At 41.0% G+C, this 25,222-nt stretch overlaps 1 protein-coding gene and 1 long non-coding RNA gene across 2 annotated transcripts in view; one reads left to right on the top strand and one right to left on the bottom strand.

Annotated features, from left to right (window-relative positions):
• LOC309369432 overlaps window positions 1-12,181 on the bottom strand; it is an 86,783-nt gene extending 74,602 nt beyond the window's left edge. The window contains exon 1 of the long non-coding RNA XR_014168127.1: window positions 12,046-12,181. This is a non-coding gene — a long non-coding RNA (uncharacterized lncRNA). The remainder of the gene's footprint in view (window positions 1-12,045) is intronic.
• The window catches only part of TMEM135 (transmembrane protein 135), a 174,888-nt gene that overhangs the window by 29,289 nt on the left and 120,377 nt on the right, over window positions 1-25,222 (top strand). The window contains exon 4 of the mRNA XM_081909969.1: window positions 1,017-1,050. Within this exon, the coding sequence (XP_081766095.1) occupies window positions 1,017-1,050 (34 nt within the window). The remainder of the gene's footprint in view (window positions 1-1,016; window positions 1,051-25,222) is intronic.

Raw genomic sequence — 25,222 nt, 5'->3', positions numbered from 1 at the left:
AGTCCTATGACAAGTCCATTTGGACTGGGGAGAGCTGGGTTCAAATCTTCGCACAGTTTCAATCACTATCTTGCAGCTTAAACTACTTCACTGATAAGGGGGGAAATATTGTTGGACTCCATCTACTGTCAGCCTCAGTTAGCATGACCAATGGGTTTTAGTCCATAACATCCTGATGGCACCATGTTGCCTTACAGCAGGCATGGCCAAACTTGGCCCTCCAGCTGTTTTGGGACTACAATTTCCATCATCTCTAGTTAACAGGACCAGTGGTCAGGGATGATGGGAATTGGAGTCCCAAAAGAGCTGGAGGGCCAAGTTTGGCCATGCCTGCCTTACAGGAAGGATAAAGATACAAATGCAGTAGGTTGATGGCCTTATAGTTCAAATCCAGCCTCTGAACTCTGTAGGAGCCATTAGAAATGCAAACGTAATGACAAACCACCTCTTTCAAACTAACAACCAGTGTGGGATAACACCAAAGCAAAACACTAGTGTGAATGAGTTCTAAAGCAGAGCTGGTGTTTTCAGCCCTCTGGCTGTTGAGTGTGTAGGAACATAGGAAGTTGCCCTATACTGGCTTGGTTCACAAGTCATTGTAAGCCATCCCACTTTTTCCTCCCCAGGTTTTAAATCAGGGCAAGATGGTAGCTAAAGCAAGGCTTGGCTTGGCTTAGCCTGCCATCTGAACCTGGGATCATAGGTTCCAAAGGAGAAACATTGGCCGCAGATCATGGTTAAGGATCATGCTGCACTGAGCTAAAAAGGATGGAATGAGGTCCCTTAGGAGGACCAGTCTTCTCATTGGAAGCCAGCACATTTGTGCTAAGCCAATAAGTTGGACCATTGGTTCATCACTCTTAGCATTATCTATGCTGACTGGCTCTCCGGGATTTCAGGCAGGGGTAGAATTTACCATAGACTTAGAGTGAAGTTCTGGGTTTTTGTGTGTGCAATAAATCAGCAGTTAAGCTCAGTATGGCTTAATAATTCTATGTTTTGGTTTCTGTCTCTAGGAGAGGGCTGCTTACAATTTACATGGCGAATTTGGTAAGTAAAACTCTTAACACTTCATCTACATATTAAAATGGAATCATTTTAGAAGCTGTTATTAAGTCGAGTTTCCCTTAAATGTGATACGTAATTTACTGGCTCAGTCGGTACCTAGATTTCACCAACTAATTCAGATATCCTGAAGGTTCTTAGCTAGATGGTGAAGTGGAAAATATGTTATATTTACTTCTAATATTGTGGGCAAATGGATAAACTATTTTTCTTCCAGATAAATTCTCTTGCATATTATACTTGCATATTGAAATACTAAATTTTATGTCAAGTGGGTACTTATTCTGAACAATATGTTTAATGTGACTTTTTACTTTCCATCATCAGCTTTCTGTATTGAACTTCTCTTGAAAATAAATACAATCACAATTCAAAGAGTGTCATTCTTCTGTGTTCCTTTGATGCTCCCTTCTTGATATGCTTCTCTGGAGTCCCTCAGATTCATCAAGGAAATTATACCATGCTTGCTCCAGTAATACAATAACACAGCTGCCTATTAATAAAGCAAAACAAACTTGTGCTGTGAAGGTCTATAGAGAGGAATAATTTGATCATATTTCCAGATTGTTTCTAAACCAAATGATGGGAAGTTTAGAAATACATACTTGGTAAGCTGTGTTTCCTGTGTTTGTGGACCTTTGGTGGCAATAGCCACCATATTTTTAATTTTAATTTTAATTAAAAATATTTATGATAGTAGACAGAATGATTTCCTTGAGGTGTATGGATAACTAATTCTCGTATTAGGATAGGTACTAAATATATTAATATATATACAAGAGCAAGAATAGAATTATCAAAGTAGACTATTATTTTACATAAAAACACCTTTAGCATCAGAGCACTGAGAATACAAATTTAATAAGGCAGTTGTGAATCAGAAAGAATTTATTTAGCTGTCTTCTGCATGGTTGTGTCATTTAACATTCTTCTAGATGTGTGTAGGCTATTCATGGTCAAATTAAGATCACAAGGGGGAGTCTTCAGTGAACTGCCTTAAGGTAAAAGATTAGCAAAAAGGACTTTTATAGATCTCCAACTATCTCTAACTATGACAGATTAAATTGGGAAGATTGCTTAGGATTTCACAAGCAGTATGCATTATTTTTCATCTGTTATTGTTCCATATACTTGGTTGATGTCTGCATTACAAACAATGTGATGTAAGGTTGGCTTTTATATATATCCGAACTTTGATTCTTAATTTTTAAGTACTACTCTCTATTGTCACAAGAAGAAATATGTCTGAAGGAATTATATTGCTACTGTGGACTTCCTGTTGAGCCCTAGTATTGTCAAGTGAACATAGGCACCAGGTTTCCGGATACTGAACTAAAATTGAGGTTGTCACTGCTAAACTGACATAGGTGATCTTGTAGTCTTGGGTAGATTGTGGTTCTGAAAATTTCAATTTTACAGTACCCAAACACAGGCAGATGAATGCAGATGTTGTACAGCACCATAGGCTTTATTTGTGACATGCAAGTGTAATAACACAATAATTGATCTCTTTGGAAGTTAGTGTAAAAAAGAAGAAGAAGAATTCACATAAAGTAATATGAGACCTTATGTAGCTGAGAATGTGGGCTACAGAATCTGAACCAGTTGCAATCAATGAATCAACATTTCTGTAATACCAAGGAACCGAGAATGATAGTAGCTGGTCCTGGAGGCTCAACAAACATGCACAAGTCTTTCCAGATCTATTTTGGATTGCACATGTTGAAGGCAAGACATTTCTAAGATGGTAAAAGGGGTGTATTGGTAACATATGTATATATAAGACGATCCCTCTAAAGATATATTGGGATCAAAGCGAACCCCAGGATTCCAGCTGGAGGGTGAAAGTGAAATGTGATCACTACAGTTATTTCTGGATAATAAGGTAGGAGAGGACTGTAAATAAGATCCTTCTTAGATTCCTTGAAAGTAAAAGGCACAGTAGATGACAAGTTGGCAAAATGTTCTCCATTTGAATAAACTGCTTTTGAGCTAGAAAAATTGCATAAAGCTGTGTAAAATTCTAGACACTTAAACAGAAGGAAAAATGTGTGGCAGGAGTGGGAGTAATTCAGAAAGCTTCCCATGGTGATTGCAATACTGAGTAGAATAATTAGTGGTATGCAAATCAATATCTTTTTAAAACTTACATTTACATATTGCTTCTTAGGTGAAACTCTTAAGGGTCGTTAACAATGAAATATAAAACACTAAGTTGCAAAGAAAGCAATAAAAAATTATAAAATCATGTATGTCCTTGGAGAACTTACAACTAAAGGGAAAGGTACAATTAAAAATGGGTAGTTATGAAACCCAGTATTACCTTTTTGGTTTTTATTTCTCTAAGGCTGTTGTTTGAAATTTCCAGCTTTTTACCCAAGCTTCAAACCAGTTACTTGCCAAAGTTTTCTTTCCACTTAGAGGAATGAAGTAAAAATAAAATGATAAAATATTTAAAAGAGATTGTTTTCTGAGTAGCAGTCATGGGGGGAACTAAGGTTACTGAAACAGTAGCAGTGGTGGCTTTTCTTGCTCTCACCCCCCTTTCCTTTTTCTAAGATATTGGCCTAGTTCAGACATGCTTCTGTGCCATAGTTTGGTACTACATCTGCGTGGGCCTTGGCCTCAAGTGCATCCCCTCTCCTCTGTTGAGCACTGGAAGAAAAACTGGGAAACCAAAAAGTTACATTTCCTGTGACTCATTCTCATAATGCTAAATTGTGGCTTAGCGTTATGTCCAAACAAGGTCAATGGGTTATTTAATTTTCGAAGAAGTCTGCTATATAAATTACCGTAGACAAGAACCACATTCACATACAATGCCAAATACATACATGAACAACAGCGAGACTCAGGCTTCTGTACATTATCTGCCTGCTCCGTTCATGACCCAGTTTCTAAAATGACTAATGAGTTCCGAGAAAAACAAAGCTTGCGTTACAACACAGCAAATTGCAGTTTGCCTAAGCAAATTGCAGTTTGCCAAGGTATAGGTTGTTGGACAAATATAGAATTAGCCATAGCAGTCCTCCCCAACTTGAATCTCTGATGTTTTTGGATTACAACTTCATCATCCCCAATGATGATTCCTGGCTAATAGCCATGGATGAGGGAAGTTAGAAGGCTGTACTATACAAGGTGAGGCATAAGGGGTTTGTGAACCCAAGGATTGTTGATGCTCACGCACAAAAGACTAAACCATGGCTTGGTCCTAAGTCTGAATATACCTGATGTAAAGAGTGCCCACAATGTTTTAGTATCATTGTGTGGAAATGCAACTCTTTTTCATAGAATCATAGAGTTGGAAGAGACCACAAGGGCCATCAAGTCCAACCCCCTGCCAAGCAGGAAACACCATCAGAGCACTCCTGACATATGGTTGTCAAGCCTCTGCTTAAAGACCTCCAAAGAAGGAGACTCCACCACACTCCTTGGCAGCAAATTCCACTGTCGAACAGCTCTTACTGTCAGGAAGTTCTTCCTAATGTTTAGGTGGAATCTTCTTTCTTGTAGTTTGGATCCATTGCTCCATGTCCGCTTCTCTGGAGCAGCAGAAAACAACCTTTCTCCCTCCTCTATGTGACATCCTTTTATATATTTGAACATGGCTATCATATCACCCCTTAACCTCCTCTTCTCCAGGCTAAACATGCCCAGCTCCCTTAGCCGTTCCTCATAAGGCATCGTTTCCAGGCCTTTGACAATTTGGTTGCCCTCCTCTGGACACGTTCCAGTTTGTCCAGAGGAGGGCAACCAAAATAAAGCGACTTTATTTCTTTTTGCAAGAAATAAAGCAGAAAAGCCACATTTGAAGGTGACTTGGAAACCACACCTAATCCAGAATGTGGCAGCTAGACTGGTGACTGGGAGTGGCTGCTGGGAAAATATAACTCCAGTATACCTGAAGGAGCATCACCACCCCCATCGTTCAGCCCAGACACTGAGGTCCTCCTCCAAGGGCCTCCCTCACTGCGAGAAGCAAAGTTAACAGGGAACCAGGACTTCTCGGTAGTGGCACCCTCCCTGTGGAATGCCCTCCCTTCAGATGTCGAGGAGATAAAGAACTACAGAACTTTCAGAAGACATCTTAAGGCAGCCCTGTACCGGGAGGTTTTTAATGCTTGATGTTTTTATTATGTTTTTAGATATGCTGGGGAAACCCAGCCAGATGGACTGACTCTGAATAATAAAATTATTATTATTATTATTACATGCTACATACATACGTAGAAGAAAGGAAAAAGTGGAGCATGCTGAAACCCTTGTGCTACAATGCTAATAAACTGATGCATTGTGTCCCTTTGAGCTGTATGAAGACCATAAAATGTTGCAGACGAGTATCGTCTCCGCCCCGCTTGTGAGTAATTGCTGTTGGAGAACACTCATATCATTATGGCAGTTTTTCCCAACCTTGGGTCTCCAGCTGCTGTTGGACTACAATTCCCATCATCCCTGACCATTGGTCTTGCTAGCAAGGGATGATGGGAGTTGTAGTCCGTTGTAGTCCAAAAACAGCTGGAGACCCAAGGTTGGGAAACACTGCATGGGACGAAGAAGAAAAAAAGATTTATGGCAGTGAACTGGAATTACACTCATTATTGCTACTCAGTTCAAATCAGCAGGGTAGAAGAATATTTTTATTTTTCCAAGCACTTTCTTCATGTATCCTCAAATTCTGCCTTCTGTCATTCTAATACATTTTTGTTTGAAAGTCACATGCATATTTTCCATGGCTTTTTAGAAAATAGTTTAGAAATAGGTAACATGCTGTTTGAGGATTGGTTGAATTTAGGTAATGAGTCCTGCTTTGGCTGGTGAAATTATCTGTTGATTTTTTTTGAAGACAGTGTTCTTAAGAACTTCCTTTATTTTAAAACTTAAATACATGATTATCTGCCACCTAATCATCCAAAACAATTTTTTAAAAATAACTCACTTTAAGATCTGATTGCAAATCCACAGCCACAACTACATGAAACGTAAAAATTTGCTACAAGATTTCAAGAGAAGAGTCAATGCAGAAATAATCCTAACAGCTGCAGAACAGCTTTCAGAGAAACCAAGTTTTTATTATTAACAGTAAGGTGTTACCGAGTATGAGTATGGAGAAGGCTCTCACCTATATCATAGTTGGCACATGAAGGGGTGTTTCGCCATTAGGTTCCAGGAAACAGCGATCTGTGTAGCTTTGAGAGCGTGGTTCTTTAAGAGCGTGGTTCTTTAAGGATATATCTGCTCTATAATTATGTCTCGATATAATAACCGTGTAGGAGTTTGTTTTGCATTGGAGGAGACTACTAAAGATGTTTGAAGTGATATGCAGGATATTTCAGTGAAATTGTAGTCCATTTTAATGAACAGTTTCATGAATGATAAAACAGCCTTAGAAATGATGTAAGCAAAGAAAAGGATAAAATGCTTTTTATCTGACTTTATTACCATTGATTTATTAATTGCCTTCTAAATCAGTTTCTCAAGGCGATTTGCACGCAAGATAATTTAAAAAGGTTAAAAATACAGAAACAGCAAATACTTTAACAAGAAGATTTAAAAACTCTAACAATTGGACACTTATGAGAAAGACCCATTTATCCAGCTGGGAAAGCCCATCAGAACAAAAATGTCTTCAGTCGTTTCCAGAAAGTGCAGATAAGTAGGTTCATCTTGTATCTCGGCAGGAATGCCATTCCACAGAGCAGGGGCAGAGTTACTATGTAGCAGACTTTTGAGAATTTAGGAACTTCCAGGACTTAGTGTCTTAACTTAGTGTCTTAACAATAAATCTGCCCCCCCCTCCCGAAAGTGGTAGGTAGGCTTTGTGTAGGCTAAAAGGGATTTGCTATTGGTATGTCAGCCTTCTCTGTTTGTTCTAGAGCTACACTTTGTGTAAGCAACTGGTGGGAAAAACAATCTCTGCTCTCTGTGACTTCAGTTTGTTTTGGTGACTTTGCAAGGAAGTTAGTCGAACTTTCAACAATACTGAGATTCTTGTTTTAAAATGAAATGCACATGTTTTAAAGCAATCACAGAACACGCATGTTTTGTGTTAGCTTGAAAGTGCTCAGTACACTTTGCAAAAATGCATTTCTGCCCTTTGAAATGGATGCCCTCATTGCTTAGCCGTGTATATATTAGGCATCTCATATTATGTGGAATAAGCAGTTTGAGCTATAGCAAAGACAATACTGCCATAAATTGATACCCTGAAAATAAGAAAGTTATATGAAACATAAGCAAAAGATACATGATAATTCAGATTTTTTAAGGCTTGTAATATAAGCTAATTTGATTAACAGTGCATTATATAATCAGGTTAAAGGAAATGGAGAGTACTCATATTGACTTCTTAAAAGCCGAAATCTAAGGTCGCCATTGCTGCCACCTCAATAAATCTTTTTGAGGCAAGTTTTAAAATTAGGAGTTATGTGAACTCTTAACATTGCTGATGTCTTCACTTTTTAAAATCATGCACTAATAATATTAGATCCTGGCAGCTGGCATACTTGTGGATTGACATGGCTAATTGGCCATGGCATGTTAGCCCCAGGAAATCTCATCTGTCACTTCAGCCCAGAAATTCTGGCAGGAACCAGAGAAAGCATCTCTTCGTGGCCTTTTACAACTCTCCCAAGAAATGCTTTAGAAGCTTGATATGGGAATGCTGAAGTGTTCATTTATATTTTTCTACAGTGTACAAGCTTGAGCTGTGTTGCAGAAGAAAAAAATCATGTAAGGGATTTGGCTGACATGTAAGATCAGCCCTCTCAAACAGTGACTTATTCGAGCAGTAAAGAACTTCACATCTGCATTTTCCTCCCTACCAAATTGTTTGTTGAGAATGGTGCTGCAGCAGCCTTGTCTGTTATGAATGGATCAGAGCAACTCTAACCTGGTTCCAGGACAGTGCTGAATCTAGGAGCAATTCTGTGCCATGCTCCTGACCTTTGTGCAAAACTCCATCCAGGACCAGTCACCTACACCCTGATCAATCAAACGGTCCTGTGATCTTCGGATGAAGGGCAAGATAGACATTTACTAAATAATAAAACAACAATAAGTGACTTCTTTTTCTATTTCTAGGCTGCTTTTTATTCAAATAAATCCCAAAGCGGCTTACAAACAAAAGATAAAAATAACATAATGGAACATCAGAAACACAGCATAAATCGTATAGAATACTTAACAAATCATCAGTAAAACAATCACAAATTAAACAATTGCCATCTATGTAACACGATTAACAAAGCAACTAACAAATAAGCTAAACATCAGTTAGACCAAAAAACGTATTATAGGATTCACAAAGTACCACAGCATTCATATCTATAAAACAATATTAACAACATTAACAAAATAGCAATAAAACAAACAAAGTCCTGTTGAAGCTGTACACATGCTCTCCCCACCGTCATGACTCAAAGCTCCCATTCCAAAAAACATTCTTAAAAAGAGCAAACTCAAAGGGACCACTTCAGTATTTTGCTGTATACAGAATACTTATGTTACATCTTTGACTGCTTGAAACATGTGACTTTATTTGGTTTGTGCCATCCAGGCTACTGGAGAGAGTTTGTTTGTTTATTGATCAGGGGAGATAAATATTGCCTTTGTAGTAGCATATGGGAGATTGGTAATTCAACAAAACAGATATATGCCGTATGTACACATACACACAGCTAATCCAAATAGGAGACTGGGATCCTTAGCAGGTTGCATAGCTCAATGACAAATGATGACAGGATCGGCACATTTCTTCTGCTTCATGGCTGAACTTGAGCCTGTCACCACAGCATAGCATAGAAAAAATATGCAGCTATAATTGCTCAGAATTAAACTCCAATGTGCTACCAATGAACATGCATATTGAGAAGATCTAATTTGAGTTGCATTTGCAGTTACATAATAATTGCATTCAGAGTCAAAATTCTAAATGGATACTGATAGGGCTGGGCTGGGCTGGGGCAAATAAACTGAAGCTTAATGCAGACAAGGCAGAAACTTCCAAATTGCAGCCTAGTCTTATTCTGGTATTCCATTTTTCTGTTATAAAAGTGTCATAGTGGCAGAAAGGATGTGCGGGGAGAGAGTCTTTGTACTGACCCATCTCCAGCACAAGAATCCTTCAGAAGGGAGATGCTTCCAGGAGCATTATGTACAGGTGTATTTTGATGCATTGAATAGAATGACTCAAAGCTCCCATCCTATTTACCTCCAGCCCCTAAAGGAGAACCAGCCGAATAAAAGGATCTGGGTTGAAAAATAACTACAGTGGTACCTTGGTTCTCGAAGGGCTCAGTTGTCAAACAAATCGGCTCCCAAACGCTGCAAACTCGGAAGTGAGTGTTCTGGTTTGCAAACGTTTTTTGGAAGCTGAAACGTTCCGACCCAGCTTCCGATTGAGTGCAGGAAGCTCCTGCAGCCAATCGGAAGCTGCACCTTGGTTTTTGAACGGTTCCGGGAGTCGAACGGACTCCCGGAACGGATTAAGTTCGAGAACCAAGGTACCACTGTACTTACAACACTACAGGGTTTTTCACAGTTATTCCCTGGACACAATCAAAGATTTGCAGCCTAAGGCAGTAATTCCTAAAATGTGTGTTGTGATGTTTTAGTAAGCTGCCAGAAATACATGAATTAAAAATTCCTTCAGCCAATTATTTTCACCCACAGAAGAAGCTGCCTGCTGTGTCTTTGCATGATCTGAGCTTATTTTGTTCTAATTAGCATTTGTGGGGTGCAGTTGATTCTTCCATATCACTTTATTAGATCTGGTTGGAGCATCCGACCACACCTGATACAGAAACAAGCAAAATTGCCTGGCTGTTACAGGAGACTTCAGGTTGCAGGGCTGCACAAGTTGCTGGTCTGTGCTTTCTTGCTTCTATCTACTCTCCTAAATGCATGCAATCATGGAAGTGGAACTTCAGATAGGCAATTCTCTGTTATAATATGCATTTTGCTTTGTATTTTATGACTTTACCTGCAAGTCACTCTGAAAATAATTTAATTAAAGGGTGGCAAGTAAGTTCTCAGAATGATGGAATAAATAAATTATTGCAACTCTTAGAAGTGTGCACCTTTTGGGTTCAAGAGGGAAATGTAATTTAAACTTTAATTCAGGGGGGAAGCTGTCAGAGGTTTGGGAAATGGACAGCTAGGTGCTTGGTGGAAATGGCAGAGGGAAAGTTTTAAATGGAACTTGTGTGTGCTTGAACCAAGGCAGATAACAAACAGAGGCCCTGAGTGGGCATGTGGGGGAGGTGGAATCTTGTCTCTGTGATATGCTCCTTATGTCTTGATTAATGGAAGAAAGTGGAGGAAGGTACACTCTAGGAAAGCTTGTAAATGTCAATCTTGATGGAAGGCAGGTCACTTTGCAGACAGGATTGGTGTCGCTAAAAGCCAAATGAAAATAAAATCCCCCAAGTTGATTAGTTAAGGGGCAAAAACAAACCAACCAACCAAAAAACCGAAAAAAACCCTGATTTACTGATTTAAATAGAAAAAAAGTCAAAATATCTATACAGTCATACCTCGGGTTGAATGTGCTTCAGGTTGAGCGTGTTTGGGTTGCACTCCGCAGCAACCCGGAAGTGACGGAGCGCATTACTTCTGGGTTTCGCCGCTCGCGCATGCGAAGACGCTCAAAATGAGGTCACGTGCATACACAGAAGTGGCGAAACGTCTTGTGTTCCGTTCGGGATGCGAACGGGGCTCCGGAACGGATCCCGTTTACATCCCGAGATTCCACTGTACAGTGGTACCTCAGGTTACATACGCTTCAGGTTACAGACTCCACTAACCCAGAAATAGTACTTCGGGTTAAGAACTTTGCTTCAGGATGAGAACAGAAATGAGAAAACAGGATGAGAAAACAGACAGCGGCAGCAGGAGGCCCCATGGTGCTTCAGGTTAAGAACAGTTTCAGGTTAAGAATGGACCTCTGGAACGAATTAAGTACGTAACCAGAAGTACCACTGTACCTGGAACTACCTGTCATATACATGGATCTTTTCATCTTGGCCAATCTGCTTCCTGTAGCTGTTCCAAGTAACTTTGTTCCCTGGAAGTATGCTGGGCAGCTAGGTAAGTTAGGGAAGAGAATTACTTGAAAAGTTAAGAGGCCAGTTCAGAACTCTGTTTGCTTATGTACAGAAGCTATCTGAGCTATTTCAAAGTTGCTGGCTGACTTGCATCTTTGCAGTGACCTTTGCATCACGTGGATTTAAGTATTTGAGAAGGTATTTGACCACCCCGTCCCAAAATCACCTCACAGGAGAGGAGTAATGGTATTGCATGTAGGATGACTGCATAAGAGAATCTACATTTCATAGACTTCTAAAGAGTCTCCAGTTTTTAATCCTTGATGTAAAGCGAGTCAACTTGTTGAGAAAATGTGTAATGCTTACATGTGCAGCAAAGGGATTCTCTTCCCCTCCCACCAAATATTCTTGGAAAATGTAATTGAGTGAGAGACCAAATGCATTAAACGTTCCCCATAAACTTAAAATAATAGAATAGTCAAGAAGTTTTCACTTTGAGGTTGCTTCACCTTTTAAACTTTGGAAAATAGTTCCCCAGTTTTGGCTCCCGTCATGAAATGACTTAAATAAGATTGGTGAACAAGTTATTGCCATTCTGTATTTCTAATGCTTGGATCCCTGTCATGGAGTCTTGTAAGTAAAAGTGTTCTGGTCAGAATTGCCAGATAAAATTATTGTCAGCTGTTGAAATCTGTTTGGCGTTCAGTGTGTTTTTGATGTCAGTGCCCCAGTGAAAGTTTTTAGTAAATTTTAATGGTGATGAGCACGTGATGCCCCCCCCCTGCTAACCTCACTACAAGTGGTTCCAAATTGCTGCACTAAAACTGTTCAGAAGCTGCGGCTTCTTGCTTATAGAACAGCTTTTGGTACGGGGTGCAAAGTGCAGCTTGGCACCACAGTCTATACAGTTCTTTTGTCCTATTCAGTACGGTGGTACCTCGGGTTACATATGCTTCAGGTTACATACGCTTCAGGTTACAGACTCCGCTAACCCAGAAATACAGTGGTGCCTCGCAAGACGAAAATAATTCGTTCCGCGAGTCTTTTCGGCTTGCAATGTTTTTCGTCTTGCGAAGCACGGTCCGTCGCAACTGCGCCTCTTCAAGTGCCTTTAGGAAAAAAGCGAACAAACTCGCAAGACGTTTTCGTCTTGCAAAGCAAGCCCATGGGGAAATTTGTTTTGCGAAGCGACACAAAACCCGAAAAACCCTTTCGTCTTACGCGTTTTTCGTTTTGCGAGGCATTCGTCTTGCGGGGCACCACTGTAGTAACTCGGGTTAAGAACTTTGCTTCAGGATGAGAACAGAAATTGTGTGGCGGCGGCGGGAGGTCCTATTAGCTAAAGTGGTGCTTCAGGTTAAGAACGGACCTCTGGAATGAATTAAGTACTTAACCTGAGGTACCACTGTATTTCTGTTTCATCCCGATAACCTATTCGACCATGAAAGCTGGCTGCAGTTCTATCAAACTGGAAACCTAAAACAGGCATGATATAACTAACAAAGCCTTACTCCGACCCATCAAATTTCAGGGCAAACATCGTACCAACTTGCTACCCAGTCTACAAAGAGGCCAGATGTTCTGAGGAAGCACACAGGAAGGGAATGTTTCATGGCAGGCTAAGGATGGGTTCCTAGAAGGAGGGAAGGACCTGGATTCTAATATTGCCTTCATGGAATGGGAATGACTCCTGTTCCACATATGCAAGGTGAATAGGGTCACTAAGGCACAGAGTAGTACAGTGGTCAAAGTACTGATCTAGGATGGGGGAGATCCCATTTCAAATCCTTTCATAGCCATGAACCTGGTCAGTGAGCATCTCTCTTAGCCTACTATATCCGATTTTACAGCTCCTTGGAAGAAACACCGGATACAAACGAAATAAATAAATAAATAAATAAATAAATAAATAAATACTATGCTTCTCAATAGTTAAATCTATAAGTACTTCATCCATAATTTTCTTTTTTTAAGTGGGGAATGTTAATAAAATAGTTGGGGACCATGTTACCTGAATGGCTACCTGTGCCTGCTCAAGCTTTACGGTCAGCCTTGCAGGCCCTGCTTTCTGGTCTGTCATTAAGAGACAGGTAGATGGATACTAGAGACGGGGTCTCTATAGTGGTGGCCCCATACTTTTGGAACGCAATTACCCAGGAAGTCTCACAGCTTCTAGTTTTATTTTTTTCTTGCATTAGCGTTGCCTTCTTGCTGTTCTCTCTCTCTTTCTGCTTAGTTGTGCCTTTGCAGCCTATTTTAAGGGGGTTGACTGTTGTTTTTAAACAATGGGTGGGAAACCAGCTCTCCAGGTGTTGGACTCCAGTTCCTGTCAGCCCCAACCAGCATGGCCAAAGATTGGAGATGATGGAAATAGTAGTCCAACAATATCTGAAACGACATAGGCTTCCCACCCTGTTATAAATTGCTGTGTTTATATCCTGTTATGATTTGTATGCCCCCCACCTTGGGGGAGCACATTGCCCTAAAAAATGGGATACTTAAAAAAATAAAAAAAAATAAAAGCAGGCTGGAAGTAGAACTTTTTAGGGAGTGGGGAGACTAGCATATAACTACCATAGTCATTCTGGGACTGGCTCCTTTCCAGCTGTCATAATTTGAAGGATTAGCTTTCTTGCTTGAAAGAGAGGAAAGCCATCTGATAAAAGTGTGCCTAAAATATTTGGGACTGGCTTCTCTTGCAATATACATTAATTTATATAAGCATGTGTCTGTGTTTGTGCCTAGTTACCTCTCACTCCTGCACAGAGAGACTTGCGTTTGTGCATGCGTCTTTGTGCGTATGTAAGAAAAGAAAGCTTACAACGAAAAAAGAGCTATGTATCTAAAACTATATAGTTAGATGTTTTGTTTCTGCATTCCTAACTAATATTGGGTTTAAATGATGCCATCCTAAACTTTTGGGATGAGAGATTGTAAATCAAAATAAATACATAATGGAAGAGGGAATTTGTTGGTCTCTCTGTCACAGTGGTACTGCCTGCCTTTAATATAGCTCTTAATCTTCTAATTACTGTAAATCTTTGAGAGAGCCTAGTTCCTTTTTCATCGAAGGGTTAACTAATTTTCTTTTGAAGGGATTCAATTAGGAGCTATTACAGTGGTTTATTGCTTCAGGGCAGTGAAACTTAGGAGTCCAGTTGTTGTTCAGAAATGAGGCAGCACTCTTTTTAGCTGTCAGTGTTTCAATAACTTTAAAAACCGAGCTTATTCCTTCTGTTTTTTACAGAGAGAGAGAGAGAGAGAGAGAGAGAGAGAGAGAGGCTTTTAACATGTGGCTTCAATTCGTGTTTTAATCAGAATGTGGAAGTAATTACTGTGACATCTGAAACTGAGGTAGCAATAAAAAAATTATCACAAACAAGACAGCAGACGCAAATTATTTTGTGTTTATTAATGGGTGGCCCTTTGGAAACTTTCCCCCTCAGCTAATTGGTTCCAGATATTTGAAAACTGAAATTGTTTTGACTGGTATTCCTGGCCATATTTAATTTGAGCTGCCTGAATGGGGATGAAGTTGTCAACCATTAATGCCTGTCTTTAAAGATTTTGGTAGTGGTAATCCTGCTAGTTGGTTCACCAGGCAGCAATTTGACAACAAAACACTTGTACTTACTGCTTTGCAGTAATTATTTATTTATCCTTTCCTATTATTTATCCTATTGCTAAGGTTTTACAACTAATAAGTGCTGCAGGGTCGCAAAGATGCCAAGATTGATTAAATGCTTGCAAAGGGGCTAAATACAGTGGTACTTCAGGTTAAGAACTTAATTCGTTCTGGAGGTCCGTTCTTAACCTGAGGTACCACGTTAGCTGATGGGGCCTCCCGCTGCTGCCGTGCTGCCATCATGCGATTTCTGTTCTCATCCTGAGATAAAGTTCTTAACCTGAGGTACTACCTCTGGGTTAGCGGAGTCTGTAACCCGAAGTGTTTGTAACCTGAGGTACCACTGTACTCAAGTAAGGCACACATCCTGTATGTAACCTTAAGTATTCACCCATAACAAAATAACTAAGTAACAATGAGAGGATAACTTAAACAGATTTCTTAAAAATTAAAATTTGGATTCCACCCAAATACCCAAAGGGTATTTAAACTTAATGTGATATGGTCATGAATCAGAAGGAGGTATCCTGGAGAAAGGGGTTAGTATCCAAAGACAGCTGTGTAGACCTTTGTGTTTGCAGCATTCTCAGTTGGGATAAAGAAATGATTGCACCTTCCTTTTTACTAAATTAAAAAAATTGTCCAGTAGCACCTTAGAGACCAACTAAGTTTGTTCTGGGTATAAGCTTTTGTGTGTTCTGGGTATAATACTGGACAATTTTAATTTTTTTGTATTTATTTCGACTGCGTCAGACCAACATTGCTACCTATTTGAATTCCTTTTTACTAGTCTTATTTTCATTGTGATTGACTTTCTGTTAGCTCTTTGTTCTTACACAGCCTTTTCATTGCAGCCTTGAATAAAGATTGAGAAATACTTCAAGGAGTATTAAAATGTATGAGTATGAATATTAAAATGTTCCTCATGCTGCCTTTTCTTCTAGATGCTCCCAAATTATATAAATGTATTTATATAAATTATTTAAATACTCCCAAATTATATAAATGCATATTAATAGCAAAAGTAGAACAGCCTTTTTGCCAACTTAGATTGCATTCCATTTGAGTTCCCACCTAGACAGAGAAGGCTGGCACACCCATGCTTTGGTAATCTCCAAGTTACCTGTTTTATGGTAACTGTTAGAAGACGGTTCTGAAACTGTACTAGGTTCACAAAATGACTGCTGACCTGCTAATTGAGGCTGGTTATTAGCATCCTACATCAATTCATTTGGTTTCAGATATGTTTCTCAGCTCAATTCACAGTGGTCTTGAATTTTTTAAAGCCCTTTATAGCTTGGGGCCATGGTACATAAAGAAGATCCTGCTTCCAAAGGTTTCTGCCAGTATTTAGATCATCAGCCTTCTCTGAGTTCTTCCAATCTCAGATGTGTGGCTGGTGGTTACCAGGGAAAGGTGGCATCCCAGCTTTGCAACACATTCCTCTAAGAGACTTACCTGGTATCCACTCTCAGTGGCGTAGCGTGGGGGGTGTAGGGGGGGCTGGCCGCACCGGGCGCAACATCTGGGGGTTAGGGTTAGGGGGCGCAAATCCATGGGTTAGGGGGTGCAAATTACTTGCCTTGCCCCTGGTGCTGACAACCCACGCTACGCCACTGTCCACTCTAATGACTTTTGTTAGGCAAACAGTTTTGTATTTTTTAGGCTTTTAAGCTTCAATTTATCTACTTAATGATAACAATTGTACTTTAATAGATTTGATATTTTCAACTTACGTTTATGTGTTTTTCTCTCTTAAATATGTTGTTGTGAGTTGCCCTGGCAAATTCTTGAGTAGTGGGGTATAAATCTTAATAAACAGCAACTATTTTTTTAAGTTAAAAAAAACAGGGTCAGTCCTCTTAAAGGAGGAGTCTTTATGTTCAGAATATGCTGTTTTTCCAAAATGGACATTTTTGTGTTTGAAAATGCCTCCTAAATATAGCTAGGATTCAAGTACCGGTGGAAATTTATTTTTGCTCCAGAATTATTGGTAGGTGGTAGGGACATACGGATTGTTGGAGCTGTGACTTAGACTACTATAAGACCGCATTTTGCCAGTAGAGTTTCAGCTATGTGTCTGGGTACCAAGTTGAATTTTAAGTGATTTATGGGCCAAATAAAAGTCTGTCGCTGAAGGAAGCTGGTGTAGGAAACCGTGTTAGAGGGAGATGGGGGTAGTACTGAAACACCTTAAACATTTTATAAAAACAGTGATGTGATTGTTTCCCAGTATTCATCTAGGCAGGCTAGAAGTTCATTTACAGTCTACTTAACAACAGCACTGTGCTAGTAAAACAACACTTACTGAGAAGTGTTGGATTGTTTCCAGCCCTGCTCTTTTTTAGCTAGTGACAAATTAATCTGCTCCCTTTTTTGCCCCTAATCACACAAAGAATTCTGTCCTGGTGCCCTGTTTATAAGGCTGTTAAAACTTGTAGTTTGGGATATCGGGATAATGCTTTGCATTGTGGTCAATTAGCACAAATGAAGCGACAGGAGTGCCAGTTTATGAAATATACATTTTTTAATTGCTGTAAAGCACACTGAGGGATTCATTCATTCCTGAATTACTAGCTCCATGGGCGCCAGCCTCAGAGACTGCAGCCTCTGGAATCTAATAAGGATTTGTCTTTGCATTGCAGCGACACCACCATTTTGTCGGGAGTAGTATAGACTTTCTGCTTTAAAGCTTTTGGCCATGCCTTTAACTTTATTTTTGGTTTGGCAATGAGTGCCTGGTGTGTGTGCAATAGAAGGTTTAACCATGGTTGTCTTCACAATACTTTAAAGAAGGATTGGTCCAATATTGGAAATTCAGAGGCAAAAAAGCATGTTCTGGAGTCGGAATCCTTATTGAGATGCCCAGATTCTCAAAAGTTGCTCTTCCTTGATACTGCATCTCTGGACAATTTGTATGTGTGTTTGTGTTGAAGGTAAATCAGAGCAGACTAGTAGTGTTTTATGAATAGCACAGTCCTTTCACTGAACATTACGTTCCTTGGATTCTGCTGCCTTAAGCTGTGTTGTGATGTCTTCTTCCCCCTTCTCTTTCTCATAGTTGGAATGGGAGCAAGCTCTTATCAGCCATGCTCCCCCTGCTCTCTCTCTGAGCCAGTGACAAGTAATACTAGGGAACTTTGAATAACAATACATCCATTTCAGCAGGCTGATTTTGGCAGGGCCACTCTTATTCTTGCCAGACCAAAACTCTTATTTTCCACGAATCCTTCATATCATGGCGTTTTAAGTGAAAAGGGGAATTGAAAGGCTATTCCTCATTTTTGTTTCAGACTTGGCGAAACTTTAAGATAAGGCTTCTCCTCCTCCCAGAGGGGAGGGATTGTGAACGGGAGCAGCTTCCCGCAGGGACAGGGAGGCATATTCGGCTCCCTGCTCCTGATTGCTTCTGCTGCCATGACCAAGCCTTCCAGCCGACCAATAGGGCCGGCTGGTGGGCGGGGCTAGCCACATTTAAACAGCCGCGGCAGCGCTCAGCTCCCAGTCTGTTCCTGCTTTCTTCGAATCTCCCGCCCTCCCTCCCTCTTAGGTCAGCTTCATTTGCGTATTGACCTTGCTATGGACTTCGGTTGGTTGCCCAAAGGGCCTGGTAGGACTTTTTTATCCATTTGGCAAATTGACACCAGCCTCTTGGTTTTTTTGCCTATTTCGTAGCAATTCATCACAGCTTTCTGGTGTTGGCTGTTAGGCATTAGAATATGTGTGCTGTGTTGGAGGATTGGTTATGGGCCATCATCTACCCCTCCTCTTTTGGGTATTTCGTTAAAGGAATCCGGCGGTTGTGGTTCCTGTCCAGTGCCCTGCTGGTGGCTAGGGCCATGTTATGACCCCGGTGATGTCATGGGGGAACTTCCAGTTGTATTTACATCAACAAGCTCCTCACATTGGTTGTTAACCCTGATATGACTTCTGGCTGAGCGGGGTGGAGTCTTGTATTGCTGTGTCATCCAGTGCCTAAGCCAATACTACTCACATCAATAAAAATTGTGGCCTAATTTTGCCCATTAACCTAAAATAATGTGACTTTGTGTCTTATTTTTAATCCTATGCGGGTGGCGGGTTCTCAAATCACAACCAGAAGCTAACTGCATACTAAGGGTTTGTGTGACTAAGAGTCTCTGCTGGCACAATCTTGCAACTTGCATTTAATTTGTTTTGCACTTTCCTCAAAGGTTGCCCCAAAGCTTAGTCAAAAAGTTGTAAGGGTGGATCAAGCTTTGCTTAAGCTACCCTTACAGCCGTTCTTCTGTCCTATGAACATTGCCTTCATCGGTGGCTTGTGATGTACTTTCAGTTGTATCAAAATGTCTACTAAATTTAAAACCTTTGCAGGATGTAGACAAATATGTCACCAATATGCAGATGACATTTCCAGGTTTGTCTTTCAGGTGACACTGAAATTGGTGTTTGGGAGCAATGTCAAACTGGATGAGAGTCAATAAATTGAAACTCAATCCTGACAACATACAGGTGCTTTTGGGCCACCTTCCATATCAGTCTGCCAGTCCACTGAGACTGTAATCTAAAAACTTTCTCTGGGTCCTCCTTCTGTGTGAAGTGTTGTGGCTGGCAACTAGAAAGTGGGCCTTTTCTGTTGTGGCTCCTTTCTTTTGTATTGACCTTCTTAAAGAAGCCTGTCTTGGGGCCTCATTACTAGACATTAGACAAAAATATCTGTTTTTCCAGGCTTTAAAAAGCTGCTAAATTAAGTGGTTCTTTTTAAATAAAAAAATAGAGCAGTTTAATTTTACTGTTTATTTGAATGGGTTGTTTCCGCTTTCAATTGTTGTTTTAATTTACTGCTTTACTTTGTATGCTTTATATTAGTTATTATTAGTTGGCAGCAAAATTTATGTCGAAGGTAGAGGATATAACTTAGGTAAGAAAATAAAAAAGTCAGTCTTCAAAGCCCGTTATTCCTTGCCTTCCTTTACATAACCAATGCACTTTCTAGGGAAAATGCTCAATTTTTAAAATGAAAATATCACCTTTATAGTATATGCCTGAACTTTTAGCTGTTCCTATCCAATTAATTATAGGTCTTTGGTTCACTTTGACTATACTCCAAAAGTAAATATTGCACCGACTAGTTCTGTATCATATTACGTGTATCCTCCGTAAGAAATGATTCCGTTCTAATTAGCCATCTGTCTAGACAGGAGGCAGGGGTAACGTCAAGAAATGTGAAATAGGTTAAGTCTTGTTCTGTTTCTGATTAGTTTAGAGGGATTGCATGACATATGTGTATTGGAACAAAAAAGCTTTGTCACCCAAATTAGATGCAATTGGTAATATTTATTGTTTACCAAGGGCTTGTGATAAATCACTGGCAGCCAGGACAGGATGCATTTTCCACTTTCCTAAAATATGTATAAATCATTGGACCCAATCAATATACATGAAAAACAACTAGTATAGGGATGGTGACGTCTTCCTTTTATAAATATTGCACACATAAACCTGTTTTGGCCTTTGGGGGAATGTAAAAGGTAGCGTAATTTTTACAAATTGAATCTGTTATGATTGTAAATATATAAAACATAAATCTTTTGAACCTTATAGTAAGTCTTTTGTCCCACATCTGCCCACTTTACATTTTCTCAACAGGATCTGTACAATCTGTATTCCAAGTCGCCCTCATCTTGTTCGTAAATCTAATATTTCTCAGTGTAGCTTTGTAAGCAAGAAACGTTTCTGTTGCATTATGTTAATGCAAGCAAACCAGCATGTGCCCTGTCTTAACACTTTGCACAGCAAGATATTCATCCCTCTAAGGCAGGTTGTGGCTCAGGAACTATTATTCATGAGTGTTAGCCCCTGGTGCTGACAAGTCACTTCAGAAACTTAGCTTGTTCCTCATGTTGAAACGACAAAGTCAGCCATACATCTGAGGCCCTTTTTGACCTGTAACATCTTGGAGACGTTCTATAAACTTCCTCTGCTTGGGTATCCTGTTGTCTGGTATATTGATCACTAGTTCTAACTCTCAAGCTATGATGGAGCACCAGAATTTGTGAATGAGTACATGCTGTGCTCTACTGCAAAGCTGGGACGCGGGTGGCGATGTGGTCTAAACCACTGAGCCTCTTGGGCTTGCTGATCAGAAGGTCGGCGGTTCAAATCCCCACAATGGGGTGAGCTCCCGTTGCTCAGTCCCTGCTCCTGCCAGCCTAGCAGTTCGAAAGCACCCCAAAAAGTACAAGTAGATAAATAGGTACCACTCTGGCGGGAAGGTAAATGGCGTTTCTGTGCGCTGCTCTGGTTTCGCCAGAAGTGGCTTAGTCATGCTGGCCACATGACCCAGAAAAACTGTCTTCGGACAACCGCTGCAACCCCACAGTCGTTCGCGACTGGACTTAACTGTCAGGAGTCCTTTACCTTTACTGCAAAGTTACTGTATGCATAGGACATACAGAAGAATGTTTATATAAAATCAGTATTACTCTAGCTGGATCATGAATTCCTCTATTCAGATTCCCCCCCCCCCCATTTCTACTTTATTATTGTCACAGCATACGTTTTTCTGTAACAAAAAGTTACCTTGACTCTGTCTTCCTTCTTGATACCTTAGATAAATTGTCATACCATAACCTCAAAACCCTAAATTCTGGCTCCAGCAACCATGTAGAAACCTGTTTTCCTTCTTCAGATCTAACTTTGTTTTCACATAGTAAAGGGTAAAGGGACCCCTGACCATTAGGTCCAGTCGTGACCGACTCTGGGGTTGCGACGCTCATCTCGCTTTATTGGCCGAGCAAGCCAGCGTACAGCTTCTGGGTCATGTGGCCTGCATGACTAAGCTGCTTCTGGCGAACCAGAGCAGCGCACGGAAACGCCGTTTACCTTCCCGCTGGAGCAGTACCTATTTATCTACTTGCACTTTGACGTGCTTTCGAACTGCTAGGTGGGCAGGAGCTGGGACGGAGCAACGGGAGCTCACCCCGTTGCGGGGATTCGAACCATCAACCTTCTGATCAGCAAGCTCTAGGCTCTGTGGTTTAACCCACAGCGTCACCCGCGTCCCTTGTTTTCACATAGTTTAGTAAAAATAATGGAAGGTGAATTTGTTTAGAGTGTTCGACTATGAGCTGGGAAAGCAGAGTTGAAATCCCCATTTGGCTAGGTGACCTTGGGCCAGTCACCATCTCTTAGCCTAACCTGCCTCACAAGGTTGTTGTAAGGATGAAACAGATAGGATAACCATGTACACCACCTTGAGCTCCTTGGAAGAAAAGATGTTATATAAATAATTTTTAAAAAGCTCTTTTTTTCCTTTTTTTTACACCTTGCAATTCAACCACATGGTGAGAAAAGCTGTCCGTCTCTTCTTGATAGTTCCAACACAAAGATTAGTAATTGATGTTAATCTTCTTTATCTTTGTTCATAACTTTGAGGCAATTTTCTTATATCCGTGTTTAAGGAAAATTTGTGAGTTGGTTTCAGAAAGTTAAATCCGGGAAAAGGTGGGGTTTAAATTGCATAATTTTTTGGGTCGGCAGTTTTGGCTCCCATAGCTTATTTATGTATGGAATATAGTGCAATACAGTGCAGAAAGATGCTCCTGATGTTTGCCTCCTGGTGCAGACCTGCATCTCACTTGTTTGGGCTGGCCTGATGGGCTGCTCATCTGTGGCAGTTTCTGCTGGATTCAGGCAAGTTACCAAGTTTCAAGTAGCATGGCTGACTTAACGCTCATGGAAATGCTTCAGCTGCTCTTTGGGGGCTGAATTCTAACAATAATTGCATATTATATCTCTGTGAAAGATGTGCTGTTAAAACCTTTTTTGATAGCTATGAATACTGGAACTAGAGGTTTTCATGAGTTTGCAAGTTCTTGGTTGAATCCATGCTGTGCATGATAGAAAACTGATATGAGCAAAATAATTGGCATGCTATCTTGCAAAATAATTGGCATGCTATTGAAACGTTATGAGGAAATATAATACTGCAGCCTGCTGTCACATTGTATCTGGTCTGTGATGAAGTAATATGCATTTCTAGGGGGAGAAGCACACATTTTAATTGAATTTAATTATTAACTCCTTGCATGAATCGGGCTGTGGCCCATGAAAACTTATGCTACAATAAACATGTTTGCCTTTAAGGTGCTACAAGATCAATTGTTTTAAATTCAACGGTATTTTGTGTTGGGATGAGTAGAGTTAAGAGTTATTTGTTGGGTGGTCTGGCCACTATCCAGGATTTGAAACAGAAGGAGGGGCACTTTAAATCTGGTACTACTCCTATGTGTGACCCATGTTTCCAATCTCTTGGAATGTTGGGTGAGGGAGACTCCTACTCTTTGAGTAAACACTCTGGAAAAAGGATGTGACATAGAACTGGAGCAAAATATACAACTGTTTCCTACATATTATAGGGCTAAAATATATTGCTGTATTTCTTTGGGCATAAATTTAGTGCTTTTATGTCCTGTTGATTTCACTTGGAAATATTCCTCTTCCACCAGGCTTTTGGCTGATTAATATTCTACAGCCTTTTAAATGTGTCTGTGGGAAGGGAAGGTTGTTGTTTTGCTGTTTCGTTTTATTTATTTGCATGTTTTATCCTGTATTTTATAATGTGAACCGCCCTGAGATCTTATGATGAAGGGCGGTACATGTATATAAATCTAATAAACAAAATAAAATAAAATTGTGCAAGCTGGAGCAAGAAACCACGTCCACTGGTTTAACCTTATATTCAAACCAGGGATTGTGTCTTGTTTCACACCCAACCAACTATGATTGGGAGGTGGAGAACAAACATTGGCTTCACCTTGGTTTTTATTGTTACATTTTTTATTGTTGTCAGGTGCTGATGTTGTTGCTTGGGAGCAAACAGGCAAGACTCCAACCTGTCTTTCCCAGGCTTTATTATCTATACAGTGGTACCTCAGGTTACATACGCTTCAGGTTACAGACTCTGCTAACCCAGAAATAGTTCTTCAGGATGAGAACAGAAATCGTGCTCCAGCAGTGCAGTGGCAGTGGGAGGCCCCATTAGCTAAAGTGGTGCTTAAGGTTAAAAACAGTTTCAGGTTAAGAACGGACCTCCGGAACGAATTAAGTACTTAACCCGAAGTACCACTGAACAAACCATTTACAGTGCAGAGCCTCGCAAGTCACAAAGGATGTCACATAGAGGAGGGAGAAAGGTTGTTTTCTGCTGCTCCAGAGAAGCGGACACGGAGCAATGGATCCAAACTACAAGAAAGAAGATTCCACCTAAACATTAGGAAGAACTTCCTGACAGTAAGAGCTGTTCGACAGTGGAATTTGCTGCCAAGGAGTGTGGTGGAGTCTCCTTCTTTGGAGGTCTTTAAGCAGAGGCTTGACAACCATATGTCAGGAGTGCTCTGATGGTGTTTCCTGCTTGGCAGGGGGTTGGACTCGATGGCCCTTGTGGTCTCTTCCAACTCTATGATTCTATGATTCTAAGTCCATGTCTGCTCAGTCGCTAGCAGAATCTGGGAGTGGGCAGTCCTTATACCTTCCCCAGCATAACGGCCGTGTGACCCCCAACCTTCTCCCCTCTCTGCGCCGGACTACTGCGCAGAACAGGCGCTGGCAAAGGGGGACTCCCCTCCCCTCTGCTTTGCTCAGGCTCGGTGTTGAGGCTCTCCCCTTCCCCACTGGAGGTGTGGCTTCCCTCCTCGCCAGAGGAAGAACTGCTTCGCAAGATCTTCGGAGGCTCCCTGTAACACAACTGCCCTTCCACCTCTCGCCTCTGAGCTGATGGCAGTTCCCTGACAGTTGTGGCATGCCCTAGTATCACATGGCTGATGAAGAGTGGGATATGAATTCAATAAATAGATAGATAATAGGTTGTGGTTTGCTTGGCTTACTTGGAGTGAAGCAAACTATGAACCTTGGCTAGTTCATAACACGTGTGTCAGGGGTTGTGGTTTGTTGTTCCCACTTGTGACAATGAAGGAAGACATAGGAACAGTAGTGTAGCTAGCCACTCAGCTGCCCTGGGTGGTGTACGTGCCCTGCGCCCGGAGGCGGGGCGAGTTGCCCATGGGGCGGGGCAAGTTGGGACAGGGCATGCTGCACGGAGCCTCCACAGAGTTCGCTGCTGCTTCCCCTTCAGCTGTAGGGCGGCTGAGGGAGAGGCTGCTGGTGGACACAAGCCCCACGCTGCCGTTTTGGGCAGCGTAGAGCTTGCAGGCACACTGAGCCACTCCCAGGAGAGACACGTGGCTCAGGTATGTTGCAGGCCAGGCCCTGCAGAAAGTACCCTGCCCCGCAGTGTGGCGCCCAGTGCGCCTCCCCCCTCCCCAGCTACGCCTCTGCATGGGAACCACCTGCTTCTTCATGGTAATTGATTAAATATGGTTTCCTGGATGTGCAAACACAGCCATTGTCTAAGTTCGATTTTTAGTCTATACAGCAGTGTTTTTCAACCTTTTTTGGGCAAAGGCACACTTGTTTCATTAAAAAAAATCACGAGGCACACCACCATTAG

This window comes from Podarcis melisellensis (assembly GCF_964234715.1).
Source record: "Podarcis melisellensis genome assembly, chromosome: 4".
Taxonomy (NCBI): domain Eukaryota; kingdom Metazoa; phylum Chordata; class Lepidosauria; order Squamata; family Lacertidae; genus Podarcis; species Podarcis melisellensis.
The sequence above is the reverse complement of the archived record's forward strand: the minus strand, read 5'-3'. Positions and strand labels throughout refer to the sequence as shown.